This window comes from Caretta caretta, chromosome 1, assembly GCF_965140235.1.
Source record: "Caretta caretta isolate rCarCar2 chromosome 1, rCarCar1.hap1, whole genome shotgun sequence".
NCBI lineage: Eukaryota > Metazoa > Chordata > Testudines > Cheloniidae > Caretta > Caretta caretta.
In genome coordinates, this window is record NC_134206.1 from 112,729,003 (window position 1) to 112,756,093 (window position 27,091).

Consider the following 27,091-nt stretch of genomic DNA (forward strand, 5'->3'; position numbering starts at 1 on the left):
CTGCTTCTTCCAGTCAGGCACTGGAAAGCTGTCCTAGTAGGAACTTTAAATCTTTGATTCACTATAATACAACAGGTTTTGATGCCAAGAGAGGTTGACTGGTGGAAATGATGTAAAATTCTTGACAATGATTTACTGGTCCCACCTGACTTACATAAATAAGTGTTAGATATCCCCAGTGCCCACTAACCTGGCTGCTCAAGTTTTTGAGGGGAATTTAGTGCTATTGAAAGGTGTAGTAAATATTGTTACTGGCCTTGTGATTAAGGCACTGGCCTGGGAAGCAAGAGGTCTAGATTGTGTGTGACACTGGGTAAATCACAACCTCTGTGCCTCAACTCCCCATCTGGGAAATGGGGATAACAAGGTTTCCTTTCCCGACCCCGTTAGCTGTTTAGACTGTACGCTCTTCAAGGCAGGGACTCTCTTGCTATGTACAATGGGGTTTATTGGTTGGGGCTTCTAAGCGCTACTGTAATACATGTAATAAACCAGTGTCTCTCCAACTTTCCAAACTATTGTACTCCTTTCAGGAGTCTGATTTGTCTTGCGTACCCCAATTTTCACCTCATTTAAAAATTACTTGCTTACAAAATCAGACACAGAAATACAAGTGTCACAGCACACTTTTACTGACAAATTGCTTACTTTCTCATATTTACCATATACACCTCTACCCCGATAGAACGCGGTCCTCGGGAGCCAAAAAATCTTACCACATTATAGATGAAACCACGGTATATCAAACTTGCTTTGGCCTCGAGCATTTCCATTATTAATAGTCACTTCCTGCCCCCGACTTACCCCTCAGAACCCCCAACCCATCCAACACCCCCCCACTCCTTGTCCCGACTACCCCCTCCAGAGACCCCCTGCACCTAATCACCCCTCCCAAGACCCCACCTCCTATTTAAGCCCCCCTGCTCCTTGTCTCCTGACCGCCCCCTCCAGAGACTGCCCCCGTCCCTAATTACCCCCAGGACCCCACCCCCTACCCAACCCCCCTGCTCCCTGTCCCCTGATTGCCCCGACCCCTATCCACACCACTGCCCCCTAACAGGCCCCCGGAACTCCCACTCCCTATCCAATGCCCCTGTTCCTCGTCCCCTGACCGCCCCGTCCCCAGAACCTCCGAACCATCCAACCCCTCCCCCCCCGCTCCCTGTCCCCTGACCACCCACCGAGACCCTCTGCCCCTTATCCAACCCCTTCGCCCCAGCCCAGCACCCTTAACATGCTGCTCAGAGCAGCATGTCGGAGCCAGACACGCTGATTCGTCGGAGCGCACAGCCCCACCCCCCAGAGCACTGCTTTACCGTGTTATATCCGAATTCATGTTATGTTGGGTCACGTTATATCGGGGTAGAGGTGTAATTATAAAATAAATCAACTGGAATGTAAATATTGTACTTACATTTCAATGTATAGTATATAGAGCAGTATATATAATTGTATGAAATTCTAGTTTGTACTGACTTTGCTAGAGCTTTTTATATAGTTTGTTGTAAAACTAGGCAAATATCTAGATAAACTGATGTACCCCTGGTTGAGAACCACTGTGATAAACCACCTCCACATCAGTGAAGTTACCATTCAAGTAATTAGCTAAAAAAAGACACATGCAAAGTTCCTCACTATACAAAATGAAATGTTTCATCCATGTTTCAATTTTAAACCCTTTCATGTATATACAGAGTATATGAAAACACAGCTGGAAAAAATACAGGTTCCCTCAGTGCAAGGAAACCTGAATTAGAAGACATTGGTGTAGATATGGCATTTTCCTGTCATATCCTCGGCAGACTTTATTGAATTAAGTTTTAGTATTTTACGGATCCATTGTATTAAATGAATGGTTTATGTATTATTGTGGGCTGGGATTGTATATAACCTTTCAAAAGGGAGAAATGTGACAGATGTGGAACCTGGGGGTTCAAAAGATTATACTGAACAATGTACCAGACAAGAATGCACTGAATGCATCCGATGAAGTGAGCTGTAGCTCACGAAAGCTTATGCTCAAATAAATTGGTTGGTCTCTAAGGTGCCACAAGTACTCCTTTTCTTTTTGCGAATACAGACTAACACGGCTGCTACTCTGAAACCAGGCAAGAATGGTGTTTTGGAACAAAAAGTGTTAAGTCATTTTCCCGGGGAATATCTAGGGGGAAGCGAATGCAAATTCTCCACCTCCAATTATGCAAAACCACAGCCTTTTGAAGCTTCGCCCTGAGGAGTGGCCCATTGTCTGCTGATCACTTGTTACCTGACGCCAAGGTCAAAGGCCCAATCTGAAAAAAGGAAAGACTGAACTATTCATAGCTGGTCTGGTTCTGAATCTGAGACAGCCATGAAATTGTAACTGTGTGCGTGTTGAGGGGAGAACAGTTATGGGTTTTGAAAGACTGACACCTACCAGAGTCCAAAGCTGGAGTTCAGGGTGAGGTCTGGTAAGCTTTTTAACATACGTGTAAACAAAACGTTTAATATCTTTTTTCTGTAACGCTTTCAACTTAAGAATAAACATGCTTACTTATGAAGAGCTGTATGGTAACTTATAATTGCAGGCAATTACACTGTTCATAACTTCTGCAGAGAAAACAAAGAGCAGGTGCTGGCCCTTTAGATGTTTTGGCTTGCTAGGGATATCACAGTGTAGGCAGAGAACTGTGCAGCCTGGAAAACCCCTGGTCTCAAGGGAGAGACACTTGGACTTTGCCCAAAGGAGGTGATAGCTAAGGAGCTGGGATGCCTTCAAAGGAGCAATACAGGTGCAATTGCTCTGAACTGCGACAATTGTTTCAGGGTGACAGGTGTATTCAACTTTATGCATATGCACCCCTCCCCCAACTGTTCTAATATTTCACAGATAATTGTAAAAAAAAACATAGGTCACAAACAGGAAACAGTTTGTCATTTAACAGTCACAGTTCGATAAAAATTTTAAAACAGAGGTTTTCACTTCTTTGCTAAATTGAAAAAACTGCATTCAAAGGTTTAATTTGTCAATAAAAGGTGAGGAGAGATGTAATTTTTGTGATTTGCTTTCATGGGTTGCAATACCCAAGACCCTGTTACTCAGAGACTGTCCAAGTTTTGACAACGAGCCCAACCAAAACATTAGAAATTGAGAATGGGAGCCAGAGTTGAAACGCTGATTTAATATTTAAATGTTAAGCCTCATCATAGGCTTACAGGAAATAGTTTGCAACAAATCGAGTGGGGAGGTAAGCATATGCATCTTATTTATTCGGAACTGAACACAACCACCCATATCATTAGTGGTTGCCTTAGCCACACATTAACATCTAATTTATATGCGTTGGATCTCATAGCTCCCTCAAAACTTTGACAAGATGCCATTAACCTTCAAACTGCATGAAGGGCTATGACAGATGAAAACAACCTGCTGCACACAAGGCTGACAATGGTTCCAATAGGTGTAAGTAAGCAGTGCACACTTCCTAGAAGATGATCTGCCCACCTCCAGAAAAAGAACTAGACCTTCAACTCCTGCTGACTTTGACACACCCTTTTGTGGCAGCCATTAATCCATTCCTGTCCAGTGATGCTGGCCCAGTGCCAATCTTGGATGAACAACAGCGTATCAAGACCAACAGCTATGTCCTTGCAGAGCGGCAGCAACTCTGGGATAGAGAGACAGGCAAGCTGATGAATTTCAGAAGCCCTAATTTACATCCACCTGTTTGTAACCTGGAAAGCAAATCCTAACTAGGCTTAACAGGCTACTCACTGGACCGGTCAGAGTGACTACCACAATGCAGAAATTTTGGCATAGCTCCATCTTACCAGGGTGATTACGGAGCAGCAATGCACATGAGCAAACATGTGGTGGAGGAATGCATAGTTAAAAGACTGGAGGGTGGACTGCAACCCCTCCCCCAGTGATGCAGCAGTTAGATAGCTGAACAATCTAGATACTGACTTGTGACACATATGAAAGAAGCAGCAATTTGTACAAACAGAGGCACTGTAAAGACATTGTTAAAAACAGTTTCTTTCTTGAATTTATTGTATTTATTCACTTATTGGGAGAATGTTCAAGGATGAAGGACAAATCCAACTGGCAGCAGATCGTAGAGGTAGGAGGGTGTTGTGATAGTCAGGAGGGATGCTCTTACAAAACAGACAAACAAAAGCAGTAGCATGCTGTCATAAATATAAAGGGAAGGGTAAACCCCTTTGAAATCCCTCCTGGCCAGGGGAAAGCTCCTCTCACCTGTAAAGGGTTAAGAAGCTAAAGGTAACCTCGCTGGCACCTGACCAAAATGACCAATGAAGAGACAAGATACTTTCAAAAGCTGGGAGGAGGGAGAGAAACAAAGGGTCTGTGTGTCTGTATATATGCTGGTCTTTGTTGGGGATAGACCAGGAATGGAGTCTTAGAACTTTTAGTAAGTAATCTAGCTAGGTATGTGTTAGATTATGATTTCTTTAAATGGCTGAGAAAAGAATTGTGCTGAATAGAATAACTATTTCTGTCTGTGTATCTTTTTTGTAACTTAAGGTTTTGCCTAGAGGGGTTCTCTATGTTTTTGAATCTAATTACCCTGTAAGGTATCTACCATCCTGATTTTACAGGGGGGATTTCTTTATTTCTATTTACTTCTATTTTTATTAAAAGTCTTCTTGTAAGAAACTGAATGCTTTTTCATTGTTCTCAGATCCAAGGGTTTGGGTCTGTGGTCACCTATGCAAATTGGTGAGGCTTTTTATCCAACATTTCCCAGGAAAGGAGGGGTGCAAGTGTTGGGAGGATTGTTCATTGTTCTTAAGATCCAAGGGGCTGGGTCTGTAGTCACCTAGGCAAATTGGTGAGGCTTTTTACCAAACCTTGTCCAGGAAGTGGGGTGCAAGGTTTTGGGAAGTATTTTCGGGGGAAGGACGCGTCCAAACAGCTCTTCCCCAGTAACCAGTATTAGTTTGGTGGTGGTAGCGGCCAGTCCAAGGACAACGGGTGGAATATTTTGTACCTTGGGGAAGTTTTGACCTAAGCTGGTAAAGATAAGCTTAGGAGGTTTTTCATGCAGGTCCCCACATCTGTACCCTAGAGTTCAGAGTGGGGGAGGAACCTTGACACATGCCTTTACCCACCCTCAAAAAGAGATTGAGCTAAAGGTAGACGCTAGCTGACATGGTCAAGGGGGAAGAAAGGCTATTCCGGGACACAGGAGGAAAGCAAGAAAAGCCAAGAGCTGACTTGGAAGTAGAGGTTCCTTGGTCAACACTTCAGGATGAAAGGATTGTAGTTTCCCATGAGCACACTAACCTGCTGATTTCAGACTGGCTTTAGCCTACCACTTTAATTTAAATATGTCTAAAGACAGATGGAAAGTTGTTATTCCTATAACATAAAGGCTTATTTTCTCAATGGAAAATAATTATTGGATTAATCCAGTGAAATGACGTCAACTAAAACAGTAAGCCCTCCTGTGAAGTGGTTTAATGATCATCCAAGAGAAAAAAAACCCACCACCACCTGTGTAATTCCTAGTTCTGAGTAACAAGGTTACACTTGCTTGAATCAGGACAGAAATTAAGTGACAATTGCAAAATTACTTTCGTAAAACTATTTCAAGCTTTAGACGTGGCAAATTCTTAATTACAGCAAGAACTTTAGACAGCAACTTTATGTCATTCATTACTAACCAAATCCATTAAACTGGAAGGTGCTAACAGCTTCATGATAAAACACAATTGTCCTAACTATATGTGGCCATCAATCTACAATCTGTGAGGGTCAAAATCTACACTATACATTTTGCATCTCAGTCTCTCTTGCCCCATTGCAGAACACAAAGATCCAAAATAAAGTCACAAGAAAAATATTAAGTGCAGAAATCTTAAAATTATGTGGGCTAGTATTAAGTAATTTGAGAGGACAAATTCTAGGAAAATCAATAGGCCTTGTGCTCCTAAATCAGTTAGGCACTTTTGAAAGTCACACCTATTATCTATAATCTCAAGAGCTAAACGACTGAATATTTCCAATGTAAATGTTTCACATTTAAAATCAAGACTGAATGTTTTTCTAAAAGCTATACTGCAGGAATTTTGAAGTTTGATGGCATATGTTATACAAGGGGTCAGACTAGATGATCATAATGATCCCTTCTGGCCTTAGAATCTATGAATATGATAACAGGAGAAGTTTACTTTAGAATTTACTACCTAACTCTGATTCCATCACTGACTTACACGTTAAATATACTTATGCAGCCCCCTCCACCCAGTTTTCTTTTTTTTAACTATAAGGTGACCAGAAATTTATTTTGTGGGGAAGAAAATCCCTTTTTCCGCAGAGTACACACATGCCTCAGTTTGAGTGATCATGGGTTAATTTGGTGTAAACTAAATGGAAGGATAAGCAAAAATATGTCTGCCACAAAGGTCCTTGATTTCAAAAAGACAAACTTTAAAAAAATTCATGGAATTAGTTAGGGAGTTGAACTGGACTGAAGAATTAAAGGATCTGAATGGAGAGGAGGCTTGGAATTACTTTAATTCAAAGTTTTAAAAACTGTCTGAAGCCTGCATCTCAAGGAAAAGGAAAAAAATTGTAGAGAAGGGTTGTAGACTAATCTGGATGAACAAGAGTCTCAAATGTTATTAAAAGAAAGCAGAAGGCCTATAAGGAATGGAAGAAGGGCTGGATGAGCAAGGAAAGCTACCTCTTAGAGGTCAGAAAACATAGGGAAAAAAAGCCAAAAAGCCATTAAAACCGTTAGTAAGAGGTTTTTTAGACAAATAAAAAGGAAACATGGAAAGAAGAAGTGAGACTGCTAAATGCTGAGCATGGGGTAGAAATTAAAGATAATCTAGGTATGATCCAACACCTAAACAAATACTTTGCCTCAGTTTTTAATATGGATAATGAGGAGGCTTGGAGAGAGTAGCAGGATGGCTAATGTGAACAAAGATATGAAAGAAGAAATTTCCACATCCAGGGTGGAAGCTAAACTCAATTATCTTACTGGTACCTAAATTGGGAGGACTGGATAATGTCCGCCCTAAAATATTAAAGGAACTAGCACGTGAAATTGCAAGCCTAATAGCAAGGATTTTTAATGAATCTGTAAACTTGAGGGTCATACTTATGACCGGAGAACTGCAAATACAGTATCTATATTTAAGAAAGATTAAAAAGTGATCCAGGAAACTACAGGCCCATTAGTTGACCTCAGTTGTATGCAAGGTCTTAGAAAATATTTTGAAAGACAGAGTAAAGGACATAGAAGTAAATGGTAATTGTGATTAAAACAAAACAAAACACTGTTTTACAAAAGGTAGATCATGCAAGACCAATATGATCTCTTTCTTTGAGAAGATAACATATTTTCTAGGAAATGCAGTGGATCTAATCTACCTAGATTTCAGTAAAGCATTTGATACAGTTCCACATGGGAAATTATTTGCTGAATTGGAGAAGATGAGAATTCATACAAGGATCAAAAAGTAGGTAAAGAACTGGTTACAGGGGAGACTATAACAGGTCCTACTGAAAGGTGAACTGTCAGACCGGAGGGAGGTTACTAGTGGAGTTCCTCAAGGACTGGTCTTGGGACCAATCTTATTTAACATTTTCTTTAATGACCTTGTCACAAAAAGTAGGATTGTGCTAATAAAATGTGAAGATGACAAAGTTGGGAGGTATTGGGGAGGACTGGAATATCATACTAGAAGATGTGGAGGACTTTGAAAACTGGCATAATAGGAACATGATGAAATTTAAGAGGGTAAAGGTCAAGATCATGCACTGAGGGACTAACAACAAGAATTTCTGCTACAAGCAAAAGTGACAGAAACGACAGAAGAGGAGAAAGACCTACGTGTATTGGTTGATTACAGGATGACTGTGAGCCGCCAATGTGATGCAGCTATGAAAAAGGCTAATGCAGTCCTAATGTGCATAAGCAAGGTATTTCCAGTAGAGATAGGAAGTGTTATTACCAAATACAAGGCACTGGTGAGACCTCATCTGGAATACTGTGTGCAATTCTGGTCTGTCATGTTCTAGAAAAATCAATTCAAACAGAAACAGGTGCAGAGAAGGGCTATGAGTATGATCAGAGGAATGGAAAACCTACTTACATGAACAGACTTAAGGAGCTTGGCTTGTTTAACCTATCAAAATGAAGGCTCAATGCATATATAATTGGTCTCTGTGAATATATCAGAGGGATAAACACCAGGGAGGAGAGGAGTTATTTAAGTTAGGGGCCAATGTTGGCACAAGAACAAGTGGATATAAACTGGCCATCCATAAGTTTAGGCTTGAAATTAGAACAAGGTTTCTAATGATCAGAGGAGTGAAGTTCTGGAACAGCCTTCCAAGGGGAAGGGCTAAAAACCTAACTTGCTTCAAGACAGAGCTTCATAAATTTATGGAGGACCTGGTATGATAAGATTGCCTACAATGGCATATGGCCCATCCATGAATGTGATCAGCAAATATCTCCAATAGGTGGATAAGGGATAACAGATGGGGAATGCGCTGAGTTATTGCAGAGAATTCTCTCCTAAGTTTTTGGCTGGTGGGCTTCGCCCACATGCTCAGGGTCTAACTCATTGCCATATTTGGGGTCAGAAGGACTTTTCCCCCAGGTCAGAATGGCAGAGACCCTGGAGGGGGCGGGAGGGGTCTCCTTCCTCTGCAGTATGAGGCACAGGTTACTTGTTGGTTTGAACAAGAGTAAATTGTGGATTCTACATAATTTTAAGTTTTTAAATCATGATTTGAGGACTTGAGTAACTCAGCCAGAGGTTATGGGCCTATTACTGGAATGGGTGGGTATAGCCTATGATGTGCAGGAGGTCAAACTAGATGATCATGATGGTCCCTTCTGGCCTTAAAGGCTGAGAGTCTGTGCCCTTAACTTGTTCTCTCTATATTTTAGACATTTTTGGGCCCCAACAGAAGTTCCACTCCTTGCTGTGAATCTGTACCTATTTCATTCCAATCTACTATTTTACTCCTGCCTAATTTAGTCATATTCTACACCAGTGGTTCTCAAACTTTTGTACTGGTGACCCCTTCCACATAGCAAGCCTCTGAATGCAACCTTCCTTAAAAATTAAAAGAATTTTTTTATACATTTAACACCATCATAAATACTGGAGGCAAAGCAGGGTTTGGGTTGGAGGCTGACAACTCACGACCCCCATGTAATAAACTTGTGGCCCCCTAAGGGGTCCTGACTCCCAGTTTGAGAACCCCTGTACTACACCTATCACACGGTACAGGAGCACCTTAGAAGCCATTTCTCCCAACTTCCAAGCCTGTGTTTTAGGCATTGCCTATGTTGGGGATTTGTCCCAAAGTCAGCCACCACTGTAGCTGCACTGATGCAAATTCCTAGTGTGGACAGCCTATTGGCACTGGTCTCTCAAACTGATGGTGAATTAAACCATGGCAAACTGCCCCAGTGCAAATAGCTGTTTTGTCTGTCTACACTGCAGGCAAGCACCAGTGCAGCTATAATCTGATAGCTACAGTTGATTCAGATGTTGAAGGTAGACAAGACTTTAGCCACAAGATCATAGGTCATTAACAGTGGGCATAATAAGGAGCACTATCACCAAGGAGGCCAGTAAAGTGCCTGGAGAAAGAGAACAACTAGATTCTAATAAGGGGTCAGCATCCTAGGATCTGTCACTTGGGGAAAGATTCCACACCTTCCCCCCAGGAGAAAGCGAACAAGCAAGTAGGGAAGGCAGAGAAAAAAGCCGACTTCTGAAACCCCTTTTCGCTCATGCTTTGCCTGAATACCCAAGAGATCTGGTAGTTTCAGAGTGGCTGGAGGAGAAGGAAACACTCCCATTCACCACCAACTGCCTCTCAAAAGAGCAAAGCTGGCCAGCTGCAGGAGAGAGGGATCTCGGAAAACTTAGCACCGTACCTGCCATCTCAGGATTTCACTGAAACTGCTTTTCCCTTTCTTGTAATCTAGTTTCCCTCTCCCCCACTTTTGCACCTCCAAGAATGTGCAGAACAAAACCCCACTGTGGTTTTCAGCTCTGATATAGCAGCAGTTATGATAACAGTTTAAAGGAAAAATCCCTGACAGTTGGATTAAATGGCACAGTTAAACTGACAGCTAAAAGGCATAAAGGAAGTTCAAAAGCAAGTATCCCAGGGAGCTGCATTAACTGTAACCTCCTTGGAAATGAATTATGTCCTTTCTCTCAGGACAAGAGCCTCTTCACACATAAATGATAAAAACATATAGTTAGATGCCAGTCCACGATGTCCATAATAATGCTCTTATTATAGTCCTACAATTTTAAAAAAAATCAGCTATGTTCTTCTCCATCCCACCAAAGGATCTATTTGGAATACTATGGAAATATAATATAAATAGAAATGTTCTAGGGTGCTAAAAGAACTGACTGAATATATCTGCACACAATAAATTTGTTACCATAGTGATTTCTCCACTATTTTGGTCCTGAAAACCTCCTCCTGGTCCAGGTTTACAGTACAGTAGCAATCTCTCATCTTGTTTGGCCCCGGATACGTAGGAAGATTTTTGGCTTCTCCTAAAGAAAAAAAATTCAAAAGCAAACTTTAAATATGAGCAGATATTGATGGTATATCAACAGTTATATTAAAAATTATACACAACTTTTTTATTTGGCTGTACAATGCTTCCTACCAGGTCTTTATTTAGAAGATTATTTTCAGTCCTCTGACAGGAGCAATGCTCATGTAGAATGGCAGGCAGTGTGCTGCAATATGCCAATGGTAAGGGAAAAAAATTCAAAAGAACCTAAGTCACTTATGAAAATACAACTTTGCACTTTAAATCCCATTGACTTTCAATGAAGCTTAGACACCTAAGTCATTTTTGATAAAATAGAGTTTGGGATAAAATTTTCAAACCGCAAGAGACTGCAAATAAGGATTTTATCTACAGCTCTGCTACTCTCCAAGGTGTTAGCATGAAAAGTCACTTAAATGAGGCACCGGAACATGGAGTGTAATAACACTTCTCATAAGGTGCTTTGAAGTTTAATTAATGCTTGTAAACCCCCTAAGATCTTTGGACAGAGGCACTGTTTAAGTGCCAGGCATTAAAATTAATTTGTTAGACAATATGCATTTGCTTATTTCAAAACTGCAACAAGAAACAATTACATATCATGCATCTAAAAGAATAGGGCTGGAGAATGGAGGATAGACAAAGACAAAGCAGTATAAAATTCAGATTTATTTTTTTTTAAAACCCCAGGAAATGAGACTGGAATAGTAGTCTCTTCCTCTACTGGTCCATCAACAAGCAAAATTGCAAACTAAGATTGCTTGGCACAGTGACAGTCCAAACAAAAGCCTAGGAAAAGAAATCAGATAACTCTCCCCACAGCTTCATTGAAACACCTTAGCACCACTTGGCAAGTGTTTTGACTTCAAGGCCAAGCCCTAACTCCTCTGAGAGCTTAAGGAAGCCTTCACTCTGCATGTGCTCTTGTTTGCACTTCACTTCTATGGTACCTACAGATTGTTATCAGATGTCACATGCACTAACTAGAGCTTGCTCTACTGATAAGATATAAGGGAAAAATCAAGATCAGAGAGCAAAGCTTATTTTTGAACATAGAAGAGAGGAGTGAAATCTAAGCGACGGGAACAAGCGTAGCCTGTTTATCAGACATCTGCAGGTCAGTTTCAGTCCCCAATTCCTGCATAGCTTCACTAACAGGACCAATTTCATTTCATCCCAATCTCATCTTGAGTCACACAATCTCTACAGGCTTTGGGCCACATTCAGAGCTGACCTAAATGGTCATGTAAATGAATCAGCAAATGGATGCAACTTCCATGCTGATGTTGGAATAGATGAGTTGTAGCAGTAAAAGCAATTCACGGGAAAAGAAGATTAAGGAGGCTCCCATCTTCTACTTTAACAGGAAGGCAAAAGGTGGTTTAGGATGTAACATCTTTCTTGACCACAGCACAACCTGTGTGTCCCCCCTTGGGATGTAATTTACGCTCACTTACCATTTAACTTGAATCACAGCATCTCTGCATTTGACCATTAGAGTAAGAAAGCCACACAAAATTATATGCATTTGATCACCAAGACTAACACCTGAAGACTAAAATTTGTGATGTTAAATAATTTTCTACACTTAAAAGCTAGAATGTACAAAGTATGGAGTTTGACAGACTTTTAACCCATTATTTTTATAGCTGAAAGATGATAAACACAATTTGAAGTGTTACAATGTGGCCAATAAAGCTATATTTCAAGTTCATTTTATTTTATTTTTATTTTTTTAAATTAAAAAAAGTTAACTTCTCTAAGACCGAGCTGATGCCGCAAGGTAATGCCTCAGTGCACTCTTCCACTTAGAGAAAAAAAAAGTCAGGAGACAAGTTGCATTGGGTCTGTACAATTTACTACATCACAGACTATGTTCAAGGAAACTTTTTTTTCTCTCTGCCTTAGCCTCGCCTCCTCCAAGTCCCAGAGAGGACTTTCCTTTCTAGTTTCACCTTTAATCGTACGCTGGGCCAACGCCTGTCTGGCTGAAGCGCCCTCCAGAGGGCGTCAACAGGAAGCATCGTAGCAGGGTAATGAGGAAACCTCCCTTGTGGGGGCTGAGCATATTATGAGGAAACTTTTCAAATTTCAAGTTAGAAACATTTTTTTAAAAGGAAAAAAAATGTAGACTAAGTTTGTGAATTTTCTGCTCCCCTAAAATAACCTCTTTTCAGAAACTCTTGATTTTTGAATAGTTTTCTGAGACAATGTCCTCTCTAGTACTGTAACCCACTGAAATTCTAAAATAGCTAACTTTAATTTGAAGCCCATTTTGTTGCTTTTTAATACAAGAATTACAGTATAAAGATAAGGAGAATGCAGAAATAGTGATGTATTTGGATTCTAATAAAAACAGGGGTTACTGGATCTCTGAAAGTTTTATTTGAGAAGGAAGACTCATCGGGACTGAAAAGTGCCGTTTATCATTGCCCTTCAGGGAAAGCATCCGAGTTAGAGGCACAGAGGAAGAAGAGAGGGAACTTGTGATTTTTCTTCTTCCACTTCGAAGACCTTGACAAACCATGGAGGCTATAAACAAGGCACTAACTGATCATTCCCACTTACCAGTTATGTTACTGACTTAACTAAAGAGAGTCAACACAGAAATAGTGTGGTGTAGGGTTTAACTGAGACATATACCAATGACTATTTAGGGTCTTATATAAGAACAATAGTCTGAATTGTTTAGTGAGCAGTCAGAAAAATCAAGCATCCAAGGAACACCTAAGGACTCTTAGCCCTCAAGCCAGACATTCAATGTCAACAAAACAAGCCCCCATAGAATTTCAGCTGGTGTATAGTGTCATTTAAACAAAATGTTCCTTCTTTGGGGTTATTTCACTATTGTCACAGGAGCTGACCAATTCTGTTTGCATTTGTTGGTCTGAAACAAAAGCACTGATTAACTCACTATGTTAGAGAGACAAAGTGGGGGAGATGATATCTTTCATTGGACCAACTTCTGTTGATGAGAGAGAAGTTTTTGAGCTACACAGAGCTCTTCCTCAGGTCTGGGAAAGTGACACTCAATACTTTCCCCAGTTTCTTCTATTCCAGCTGCTGTAGACCCATTGCATTATGTATAGGTCTGGTCTAAAGGCCACTGAAGTCAATGAGAGTCAGTACTAGCAAAGCAAACTAATTATTCACATCCAAAATTAAATTTGGACTGGCTCTGACACAGAGCGGACTGCACTATTTGTGATGCTGACTTCCCCTGCTGGTATGGAGTGTAATTACAGCTTAAGCAAGAACTGCCCTCTCCAGGCAGCATAGAGAAAGTGGTGGTGTACGAAGAGATATCAGAACAGAGAAACACAATAACCTAGAATGAAGAGGGAGGAATGTGTCTTCCCAACTCTCACTCAGCTTCCCTCCTCACTCCAAAATTCATGAGTCCCTTCCTTGCTTAGGAAGAGGGATGAAGCAAGGCGAAGGATAAGGGCTCCATGGCAGATGGTGCATGAGGTGAAAGAGAATACTGCTTAGGTGCCTAGGGAGATGCAGCTGCTAAAACAGAACGAGAAGCAAAATAAGATTTTAATTTTTCTTTTTGTAGGTGTGGGAAGAGACTCCTAAACAAACATCCAAAAAGATGGTCCCAAAAGAAAAAAATGACTCAAAACATCGAAAATTATTTTTAAGCTATCTAACATTTATCTGTTGAACAAAAACATATTTTGCACTATTTCCTTCCCTCCCTCCCCCCTTTGCAATATTACCTATGTTGTCAGATACCAATGCATTCACATTTTAACCTTCAAGATTACACACACATACACACCACATTGCACGGGTCTGGAATTCACATGGAGTGAAGGGAGGGAGATTGTGAAAATAATACAGCTACCAACCTGCCCAGTGACTCCCGGGAAGCTCTGCGGAGCAACTACCGCTCCCCAAGAGGCCATGATACTGCTGCTGAAATGGAGTAATGCTAACAAGGATCCTGGAGAGCTGGAGGGATCTGGTCCTATGTGGCTCTGCCAGGTTTGGGTGTAGCTATTATGGACACTTCCACTGGGATGGGGGGGGGGGAGAAGACGACGTTACATCTAAACCAGGCCTCTGAAATCTGGCATATTTCATTCCACAAGGCCAGAAAAGTACAATCTTTGCACAACTAAATAGCATATGAGTGTGTAATGGGTATCTTATATTAAGGGCAATAGCACTTATAACACTACACCCATTAAGGTAAATTTAGTTATGTATCCCACCAGATTTATGTTGTGAGATCATCCAGCACTAAGAAATAACTTATATTGGATACATTTGATTTATTGAGTGGTTGAAGGGGAAATCAGTCCCCTTAGAGAAACAAAATCAGTGAAAAAACAACAGCTGAGCTTTCTACACCCTGGCATTCAATTTCATGCAGTGGGCAGAGAAACTCAAGGACAGAAACAAAAACTCTGAAAAGGGCAATATATACAAGCTATCATCAACAATGATTCACTTCGCTTCTATTGTACTCAGTACATATCCTCTGAACAATCTCACTTGCAAGCATGTCAAGAACAAAACAAAATGATGGTGTAAGCTAAACCCCCTCAAACACACAGTTCTATCATTACCATAAATTCTAACTTCTACTTTGAAGTTTCGAACAAAACACCTTTCAAGCTTTTATTTTCACTCCCCATAAAATGTGCATAAATCAGCAATGAGTCCAAAATGTAATGGCAGATTGATATATTTTCATCATCATTTATGCTGAAAGTATTCTTCATGTTTAGAACCCCTTGCCTGAGTAACTCAGGATGAGATGATCAGACGCTAACAAATCTGCAAATAGGACACAACGTAAGGTTAAACACCACGAAGATGCAAACCATTTTCTCCTTATTTTAGTATTCCATGTAGCCAGGCTTGCAATAATGTAGAAAAATGCTCAGGTGTGCAATGATATTTCTGAAATGTGCTGACTTAGGAATATATGTATATTGATCACCGGAGGCTGATGGTGCACATCATCCCTTTATTGTATGTGGCAACTTCTTTTGCTATTTTAGGCATTGGAAAAGATTAGTAAATCAATATGCATTGATGAAATATATAATTCTCTGGACTATTAAAATGGACAATCAACTCACATCTGTCTGAATTTTAACCATCTTTAGTTACAAAGCAATATCCAAAACTAATGTAACAAATTTTGGAAAAAAAAGTCTGTTTTTAAAATTTATTTACTTTGTGCATTTAACAGCGCTTTGTCCAACTGACTTTGTATAAGGCATATGGTGTAGCTGACCATGCACGGATGCATTGTGTAGGTCTTTCACAAAGATGAAAGGAAGAGAGAAACATTTTAAAATAGGAAATTGATTAAAACCACAAAATGGGTAGGCGTACTCAAGGACAATTATACTATTGCACCTCATTTATAATATCCTAAACGCAAGGTATTATTGTTTTTCCTACCTTCTTCCTTTATGTAACAATGCCTTTAGAGTCACTGCAATTTTCTTTTATGTTGAAGGTAAATCACAAATCCAATGTTATCTAATCAAGCAATATGTAAAAATGAAATCTATTTAAAAAGCCAGTTGTGATTATAAATATTCAATTTCCTTGAATAGGTTTATCTTTGTTGCTTTAATGCTTTAGCTGGATATTAAAGAGAGCAAAAATCCATAGCATGCACGCACACACACACACATGCTCACCGGTTCAACAACAAAAAGGCAGACTATTAGATTTCTAAATCAGGTCACAAATAGCCATCTGTGAAGTGATTCCACAGTCTGGAGAACCAGATTTTTAGCTGATCTGCTCTTAATGTAAGTCATTGCCTGCCAGCATATTATATGATAGAATAAATTATTTGTTTCGTTATGAGGATCAGGTTAAAAATATAATTTGTCACATCAAAACAAATTTGTTTCAACCACCACATTTATGTGCGCAATTTCCCAAACTCCCCATACTTCTCCCATTCTGTCTTATCAGCTCCAACGGTGTCTCAGACAAACATCTCCTCATGAATATTCCTTTGCCTTCACAAACTCCATCTCTTCAAAACTGGAATGCTTCTTCAATTATTTGTCTGTATTGGTCACCATGTACCTTGTGCACACAAGATCAGAATCTCTGAACTGCTGTGCCCATCTGGCTGCGGCTATATTCTGTATGTCCTTCTGGCCCCAACCCAGAGGGCATAAAAGGTAGACCTGTCATAACCATCCCTCAGTTCCCTCCTAGTGCATATGGCAGGAGAATGGAACCATACATAGCCTTAGCTTAGGTAAGTCAGGGCTTGATTTCTACTAACAATTCTCTCCTTTCCCTTTTGTTTTTATTTCCACAAACCCCCAAAGACTTTATGAATTCCATTTGGTGCCTCATGACACTACCATCCATAATGGCAGATCCAAAACCATCATGCTTTAAGCCCTGCCTATATTCTAACAGTTTAATTCTCCTCGACAGCTGCTGTCTATTTTACCCTGTTGAGAGCCATGTGCCTAATCATTGCTCGATGTGCCAATCGTTTTCCACAAAGACCAGAAAATATAGGGACACCAGTCTGAAACAGTATCTTCCGGAGCAATCCATGAAGAGCACATGAGATCCTTGGCACTGAAGACTGTGCTACAAGATGGGATTTTTCCACAAAGAAAATCAGTCTACCAGCACTCTAACCAGCAGGCAGATCAGTGGTGAGCTGAAGCCAGTTCCCACCGGTTTGCTAGAACCGGTTGTTAAATTTAGAAGCCCTTTTAGAACCAGTTGTTCCGCGCGGGGCCCAGGGAGGCAGAGGTGAACTGGGAAGGGGGGGGTGAGGGGGCGCGAGGAGGGCCACCCGCGCGACAGCAGGTAACCCGGGGGGGGGGGGAAAACGTGCAGGGGAACCGCTCCCCACCCCAGCTCACCTCCACCACCCTCAGCCTGCTTCTCAGCCCTACAGCTGAACCACGGGAAGCCAGGGAAGGGGGCGGAGAAGCAGAGCAGGGCGGCGCGTTCAGGGGAGGAGGAGGAGGCAGAGCAGAGGTGAGCTGGGGGCGGGGGCGGGGCAGGGAGCTGCCAAATTCTCCCTGTGGGTGCTCCAGCCCTGGAGCACCCAGGGAGTTGGCACCTAAGGCGCCACTTTTGATGTGATCAGTGGGGGAGTGGCTGCTCCCCCCCAGCTATGCTCCCACATCCCTAGGAGCCAGAGGGACCTGCCAGATGCTTCCTGGGAGCTGCCCCAGGTAAGCACCTCCAGGACTCCCCACCTCGCCCCCTGGCAGGTGCCTCTGGCTCTTAGGGGTTGGGTAGGCACCCACTATGGTGGCCCACGAGACCCTCCTGTCCGGTTCTGGGGGCAGACAAGGGAGGGGGTGGATGGGGCTGGGGGGGGGCATCAAGGAACGCGGTGGGGTTGGATGGGGCAGGAGTCAGGGGGGCGGCAACGACCCCCTCGTGGGGTGAGGAGGGAACCCGTTAAGATTTTGGCAGCTCATCACTGAGGCAGATGATGCCCAAGCCAGTAAGAGTATGGCCCTGGTCCTGACAAAGCCAGGGCCAAAGCAATCAAAGACCAATTTGGTACCAAGAGCTCCTCTGGGACCAAAGGCTGGTACCACAACAGCAACTCAGATCAGTGCATTGCACTCAACATAACTCTCGACATCAATATTCTCCCAAGACAAGAGAAGTAGAAAACTGAAAAAAACCACTTGCTTTCCCTCTCCCCCCAAGGGCATAACACAATGCACGCTCACAGTATATGGGCAAATGTCACATGTCAACCTCTGGTTTGGCACCAAAGGATTTTGAGACAACTGTGGTATCTACATCCAGTACAGACATCTCAATGCCAAAACCACCAGAGCTGGCACCAGAAGTGGAAGTGCTAATGGTCCCAGTTGATCTACTGCTGATGGAAGGAACCATACCTGCAGTACTGAAATAATCCTTTTGGCACCATCCACTACATCACAGCTCATGTTACCAATGTCTCCCCAAATATCAGCAACACCAATGGGGGAGATATTTCCTTCTCCACCTTTTCTGACCACAAACACCTCTGCACCTCCCAGCCAGGACCACTCCCTATGATCGGGAGAGTGTCCACCCTCTGAGGCATATACACTAATCACAAGACATCAGCCACTTAGCCAAGTCAATATATTACTCAGATCTTACTCGATCACATTGATGCCAATCCTTTAGTTACTAAAAACTAAAGTTTTAATAATAAAAGGAAAGAAGAGGAGTTAATAATGGTTAATAGGTTATATATATATATATATATATATATATATATACACACACACACACACACACACACACACACAAATAATTGCAAAGTCTTTATATCATGTTTGTAGCAGTGATGGAATAGACTGCTGGCTTGTGAAGTCTCTCTGGAAGATCCTCAGTCCATAGTTTTAAATTGTAAATCCACAGTCAAGAGAACCAGGGCAGGAAAGAGGCAAAACGAAGATCTTAGGAGTCTTTTTTTCCTCTGCCAGTGCCTGGAAATTTACTGTCTCTTTATGGAACTTTATGGAAAAGTTACTGACCTAAGTAGGAGTCCACTGTCATATGAGCATATTCTTAATGCCCTGATGACTCACAGGGGCAGCCATATCCTTGCTGTGCTGTCCACAGGAAGAGCAATTTGTGTGAAATGAGTTTCTTTTATGGCCCATTGTGAGAGCTAAGTATTCTTGATGGGCCATCAATATATAGTTGTCTGGCTTTAATGTAAATTTCACCTTGCGGGTGTGACCCAGGAATAGAACATATGTATGTGACCCAACATATGTATGTTGCTAGTATATAGCCAATATTCCTAACTTCAGATACAAAATCATACATGCATATAAACAGGATAATCATACTTAGCAAATCATAACGTTTCCATTAACACCTTACATGACATACTTCATAAAAGATTTGTTGCAATTGTATAACAGTGGCAACATCAAGGATATAAATGGCCATTCAATCATACAGCATTACAACAACTCCAGAGGCCAAAAAAATCACTGAATATGGAGAGAGATGCTACTAAACTCTGGATTTTTGTACAACAGATGTTCTAGCACTCTCTGTGAGACTCTACCCAAGATTACTGTAAGACTGTTTTTGTGCTAGCTGCTGGGTAACAGAATCACTGTGTACCCCTCAGAGATGAGTTCCTATCATTTGGACCATTAAAAGCCATTGCACTGCCAGGCTTCTACACTCTTTCAGGCTGTGACAACTGGAAAGTTGGTAGGAAAGACCAAAATTATCTTACTGGAAGGCATTTGATTCAACCTGTGAAGACTCTCTCCTTGTTCTGAAAGTGCTCGGAATGGCTGAGAGAAAGAGACACAGACACACACACACACACACACAGATAAGGTCATAAATGCACTAGAGATGCTCATACACAGAGTATACCATTTGAAGACCAACATTATGACACTTGCAGAGCTACGTTGGTGAATGTTTCCCAAGAAGCAGAAAAACATAGGAGAAATTGCCATCAACAAGGGATGCATTAAAACCTGGTATCAAGAGGGCAAATTATGAAGCAATGGAATGCCTCTGGGATGATCGAATGCATCCAAAACTACCCTCCCTATTGGGCCTGGATAGGTCTTGAAGGATGGCTAATCATACCAGTTATGCACTCTCAAATCAATCCTTCAGCTAATCAAATGCTCATGTGCAAAGATCAGATGCTCACCACCCTTCAAGTGTTTGGCTAATAGTTTGCCTTGTATGGAGATGTGCAAGTGTGACAGAGACAAGGATTAGTGTGATAATGTCTCTAGTGATGCCCTAGACAGAGACTACATTGGTGATGACTTTGATGAATAAATGTTTTCAGTCCTACATGTCAAGGCTAACTTCCCTAGGATTAAAAAAGATCAATGTCTTTTTTTATGTAAATAATGCATCCCTGTGTTAAAGTATAATGAAAAAAATGTTGATTTTTAAACATTTTCTTGAATATAACTACATAACTGTTCTAGGTTTGTTGTGTTTGGTACCACTACATTCCTAGGAGAAAGGGCCTTCAAGTGATACTGAATTATCAAAATTTCCATTAATGGATCAGTTAGTGATGGGAGGTGGGGGAAGGAGGAGGTCATCGAGTGCCCCCTGCCTGCCACACCACAGAGGGTGACGCCATTGGAATTATGATTCTGTAGATTTTGTGGACTCAGATGACACCTCCCTTACCATTCCATCACTAACTTGCCCTCAGAATGAGATTTTACTTTATTCTTCTCCCAGACCATATGGTACGTTACATTCTTGCAATGATTCAAAATGATCATCAGCTGGACACACTTCAGTCACATCAAGTAATTTCCTCTCAAGAGTCAGGCTAAAACATATAAGGACTCTTTTCCCTGAGACATTCTAGCCAACCATAAGAAAAACAACAGGGGTTGGGAAGTAATTTTACCTTGTACAGTGTGTTTTGATACATACACTAACATATGAACATTATGTTCATGAGATGTCTTCTACGCACTCTACTGTAATCTGTATTGTGGCAGACATTCTCTTCTTTTTCCACACAAATTTAAATGCATTTGACTATTCATGTTGATCTCAATATGCGCAGTATCTTCCAGACTGTGATATCATTTGCTATTACAATTAGATGTTCTTGTTAAAAGTCTCTGGAACACATTTCTGGCAACACTATTTAATAGAATGTGTTAATCAATTGTATTGCGTGATGTCTTGGTACATTCATTTCTATCTTAGGGTTTTATAGAATGTGCATCACCATGATAAACACTTCACAGGTAAATTAAAACTGCATAGTCCACAATGTACTTAATAGAATTTTCTGTTCTTCTCCCTTCTTTCTTGGGCAGTGTGGGTATGTGTGTTAGGGGACTTCCTTGTTTGAAGGTGACACGACCAAAGCCTTACATCCATTGTCAGTTTGTCTTGGGTACTTATAGGGCTCCTACCACCATAATATCTGAGCACCTCGCAGTCTTTAATACATTTATCCTCGCAACCCCTCTGTGAGGTAGGGAAGTGCTATTCCCCCAATATGACAGATGGAGAACTGTAGCACAGAGAAACTAAGGGACTTGACAAGGTTACACAGGACATCTACATCAGAGCTGGAAAATGAACCCTGGTCTCCCAAGTCTCAGGTTAGTGCCCTTCTTTGTATTGAAATTCTGGAGTGATGTACTCATGGCAGCCCATCCTGTTGAAGCGGACATTCAATTCCAGGTGCAGTGAATTACAGTACTCCCATCCGGAAGTGGCAACATGTGGATAACCATGGCCAGATCCTCATCTGAAAGGAAGGATTACAGATTCCTAGCAAGATATGGGAGGAAGAAGGCTGTTGTTTACCAATGATACCTAATTATGTAGGGTTAGTGATGGGTCAGACAGGACCCCCAAACTTTGCACCAGTCTGATGAACGAATGAGTACAAAGGGTAGGCAGAGGCCTTTGATGGAAGAGAATGTAAACCTTTCTAGTTCTTCAAAGAATTTCCCTTCCAACTAGCATCAACTTAATTTGAACGAGTTTTTAAATAGTCTATTTCTTCCTCTGTTTGCTTTACAACAATTGTGTGGTCTGAAAAAAATAATTTACATTAACAAATCTATGTAACATCTGAAGTCACTGGATTTGACTACTGAGTGAAATTGAATTTAAAAAACCACTTGGGGGAGGAGGGGTTAAAAAAAAGTGGCTTTCTAATAAAAGTAAAGCCATTTTGTATGCAAAGGCACTTTGCAGTGATCTTTTAAAACCAGAGACTGCCTAGTAAGGGTGATGTCTTAAACAGGTTTCACTACAGTTAGCCAGTTTCCCAGTTGCATTCTGGGACAGTAAGCTTTCTGGGTTCCTTTGATCTGATTTTTATTTTTGATTAGTGGAAGACTTCTTAACAAGTAATAGCATAGTTTGGCTAACTAGCTAGCTTTTAAATTACTTTTCAGCTGGACTTGTATTTGAAGAATGTTTTTTGAATTGAGATGTCTCTCGTGACTTTCAAGCTGCATGCGCAAGAGATCTTGAGACTTTTTTTCCTAATGTTTTTAGCAGTGCAGACTGGCTGTAGGTTTTTTTGCACTCCTTAAAACTGATAAATTGTGACCTTGTTTAAAGCATTTGGTTTGTGCAGTTCCTTTCCTTTTTAAATATTTTTGTAAGTGAATTAAGGCCACTTAGAGTCTGAAAGAAAGTGTCGACACAGGATTTAATATAGTTTAACTAATCCACTTTAAATTCACACATTTACTTAATTCAGATTAGCTTTCCTGAGTATCACCATATAAACATGCTCTCAGAAAATGTTCTCCCAACACAAACTGAAAGTTTTGAAATCACTAAACATCTGTAGAGGGAGGGAGAGTATTAAAGCTGAAGGATGAGTAAAGCAGCCAAGAGGAAGTAACTTTAAGATGTTTTTCCATTGCTGGGCAAACAGTTAATGATTTAACCTTCTTTGAGGAATCATATAAAACAGAAAATACAAGTAATTAATTTTAAGTGTCCATAAATGTGACCAAAATCCTATATTGAGTCAGCTGCTGTCTTAAGTGTTTCTGAATACCATCATATTTCAAACAGTTCCTCACATGACTGTGGTGTTCAGAAATCTGGTCAGCATCCATGGCCAACATGCGTAATGTCCTTGTACATATCTGTAGCATGACCAGGAATAGTTTTCTGAACAGGAAGCAATCTCTGTATATATTCTATATAAATGAAATGAAATTTACAAATCATAAAGTATTCACCAAGCAGCCTGATACTCATTTAGTTAATTTGTTTCCAGACTATTTCATTGTGTTCAAGGAGCCACAACTGTGTGGAAACAAGACAAAAAGGGTAAAGGAATAATGCTATTGTCACTTTCCTGTTTTAGGGCATTAATCATCCAAATCACCATAAAAAACAACACTGAGACCACTTACTTTAATAGGAAAAGTTAGAATCTCAAAACATTTGTAAGGTTTCATTTACAGAATAAAACCAAATGTGTGATTACAAATGTCATAATTGCCTAGGAGTTGAAGCATTGCCAGCAGAAGAAGAAACTAACTATAACTAGTCTTCAATAATTCAGTTGCCCATAATTGCCTTTCCTTTAAGACTACTAAATCAGAAATATCAATGTTAACCAAAAACTAACCACTCCATTAGTGAAGTTTTAGTCCAAGTTCAGACAGAACCAAGTTTTCAATTGCCTGGCCTTACTCAAAAAGGCAGCCTAAACACTTAAACAGGACCAATGGTGTTATTCATATTCAAGGTAACCTTCAAAGCCAAGCTAATTGATGAACATGTCTCCTTCCAAAAACAAGACCTCCCACAACAGCTTCACTATTTTGTTCTCAGGTTTAAGACTCATGAGGGCTGGAAGTTTTTCTTGGCACCTCTTTCCTGTCCCTATGCAAGACTCATCTCTTTGCCTTAGGTTACCCTGAACAATGCAAAGTTTTTTGAAAGCCAAAACCTAACACACATTCCGCTCTATCTTGGGGGTTGGAAGAGGTAAAAGTAGGGAGATACCAAGCTACCCAGCGGTGAAACTATGATACTCTTGTGCAAGGCAATCTAGACAGCTGATCATCTTAGATACTAGTGTTCTATTGGTATACTTATTCCTTAGGGGTTTAGCTGGTAAACATTTGCCTGTTAAAGGAAATGAAGGAATGTTAAAACCTAGACTTGGGCCTGTCTGAAATGAAGTCCTTTCTTAAGGAGAGATCCTTGCTCATGAATTATGCTTTCTTCATTATATCAATTGTTTACCACAGGAGATTTCTCTTCAAGGAACTCAGCATGGAACGAGGAACCAGAATGTCATTTCCCTGACAGTGATTGGCTTGAATTTAAGTTATTCAGCAAAACACAGGCTACACAGAGATTTACCCTTCAGAGTTCAGATAGCTCTCAAGCCTTACAGAAGGCCAGTAAGGAACCCTGCTCATAAACTGTTTTGTATGTAATAGCACAATCAGCTTCCTCTACCTTCTGGGAGCACTTACCAATGTATACATTTTAGCTGGATCAAAAACTAGATGTATGCTTGACATCTCCCTCCCTATTTATTCTGCTTTTGTCTTGCTAAGTGAACAAGATCCTTACATCCATCAGCTCTGATGTGGATGTGCATGGGTAGGCGTGGGAGCCTTTTGCATCACTGACTAGAATGCCAATTTTCCATGGGACACTTTCAGGCCGAGCTCAAACTACTATTGAAACCCTTACCTTGAGCTTCAGGACAATACAAAAATGAGTCATGAAATCTGGGTTTGTTTTAAAAGTCTCCCGTATAGCTTTCTCTGAGCAGGGCATTTATAAAACTTAAATTTATAAAACTTTGTTTTTGAAATGAAAAGGCAAATACAGACTCAAAGCCAGGGCCGTATACACACACACACACGTTTTCTGAGGGCTTTTCAATTATTTGCATTATCATAGTGCCTAGGATCCCCAGTCGTGGACTAGGGCCCCATTAATTTCATTCTGTTTGAACAGAGCCAAAGTACCTGAGAGCGTCTAAAATCCAAGCATAAGAAAAGACTCAACTGATCGATACAGACAGACCAATATGGAGTACAAGGAAACTAAGAGACAATATTGGTCAGCATGATCAGTGCTTTGAGCATACCAGCAGCCTAACCATTGTCAACATTTTTGTACGCATTCTGGCAGGGAAGTCTTTAAAGAGGGATTTGAAGGAGAATAATAAGTTAGTTTTACAGATATTTATGGGGAGGTCCTCCCAAGTCTCAGGGGCAGCATGGCAGAAAGCACAAAAGTGCCCATTAGAAGTTTTAACATGTGAGTGGATGGAAGATGACATCAAGGGCTGATCAGAGGCAGGAGTCAACCTTTCAATACAGAATGAGGGATGATAGCGGATGGGGATAGTCTGTGAAGGGTCTTAAAAGTGAAGTGAAGGCGAACAGCTTATGTTTGATATGACAGAAAAGGGGGAGCCAGTGGAGGGATGCAAAGAAGGGTGACATAGTCAAAACAATGGGCAATGAAAATGATCTTTGGCAGGAAAACCTTTCATCCAACAGTATCGCCTACTGGGGAAAACAGACTGTTAGATTTATTTCACTTGAATCTACAGTCATTGGATTTTTATTTTATTTATTTTTTTACACTATACATGTAATTTCCTGTCATATGTTCCAACAAACTATTTGTATCCCCCCCCCCATTATATTACACACACACTATGCATCCTACTTGAGCATTCTCATGGTTGTCACACAACACATTGTATAAGAGACTTTACCAGTGACTTTACTCCAACTTGGAGTGTTTTTAAATGTTGTTGTAAATTCAATAAAAGATTCACTTCATTGTTTAGCAGATTATACTGTGCAAACACATGTACGTTAAAAGCATACAGAAAGACGACTTGTTATTACTAATTAATGCTTGCTAGCCTGCAGTGCCATAAAACCACACAGACAGTAGTAGTTTCTCCACTTTGCAGCAAAGATATTTCAAGATCTAACAAGTTCTATAGTGAGGTCTAATTACTATAGCATGAAGTATTTAAAATGCACTTGCTTCTTAAAAAGTTTGCTCATTTGCCATATTCTGTGATTTATGTATCTTGTAGTCACAAGCATAAATTACTGCGGCTCTACTGCAAATCATTTGTCTGCAGACCAATCAACTGTTCGGTGAAAAAAAAACAGTATGATGTACCTCTAGAGTAGGGGTTCCTAAACTGTCGGCCTCTGGCGCAACCACAGGCAGAGTTTGGGGAGTAGATCTGACAACCCTCCAGGATTGTCCTGGAGTCTCCAGGAATTTAAAGATTATTAAAGATTGTCATGTGATAAAACCTTTAGGAATACATCCAGCCAAAACTGGCAACCCTACTAGGGAGTGGGCAACCTGGTGGTGATGCCCCCCAAATTGTATACGTTGAAAGTGGGGGGGGCCACAGTTTAAAGGTTCAGCCACTCCCCGAACAGCTCGAGTCACGCCCCCCCAGGCCCGCCCCCCAGCAAGGCCCCCTCCCACTGGCAGGGCACCCAGTGACAAGGAATCCTGTGCCAGAAGCTGGTTGCCAGGGCCCCACCCCAGCTAGCAGAGTGGCAGCCATCGATGGCCCCTGTCCAGGCTTGAGGGAGCCCAGCACCCGCAGCAGAGGGCAAAGCGGAGCTGCCAGGCGGCGAGTGAGGAGAAGGGGCAGGCCCCACGAGGCAGCAGTTGCCAGGACTGCTGGAGAAGGTTGGAGGGTTCATGGCTGTTCTCACTACAAGCCATCCACGGCTGTTGAGCCCCCTGGTGTATCGGCCCTGCAACCCCCCAGGACCAGAGCTCAGTGGTGCCTCTCTGTTTCCACCTGGACAACACAATGATTGGAACGGTCATAGGTAATGGCCAGGAGACCCTAAGCCCTTTCTGCATGCCCAGGCTGGGGGTGCCTGTGAGGCGCATCATGGTGCTGGGTGTGCAACTGGGGCAGGGATGCCAGGTGACGAGCTCAAGGCACTCAGAGGGCTGCTGAGGTGGAGGGTGTTAGCAGGGGCTGGCGGTGGCACCTGCCTGGCCCTTCACCTTCT

The 27,091-nt window shown here is 41.3% G+C and overlaps 1 protein-coding gene across 2 annotated transcripts in view; it reads right to left on the minus strand.

Annotated features, from left to right (window-relative positions):
• Window positions 1-27,091, minus strand: part of RASA3 (RAS p21 protein activator 3) — a 266,350-nt gene that overhangs the window by 130,340 nt on the left and 108,919 nt on the right. For both annotated transcript variants that reach the window (XM_048856255.2, XM_048856250.2), the window contains exon 2: window positions 10,443-10,560. In XM_048856255.2, coding sequence (XP_048712212.1) covers window positions 10,443-10,519 — 77 coding nt within the window. In that variant the 5' untranslated portion in view covers window positions 10,520-10,560. The remainder of the gene's footprint in view (window positions 1-10,442; window positions 10,561-27,091) is intronic.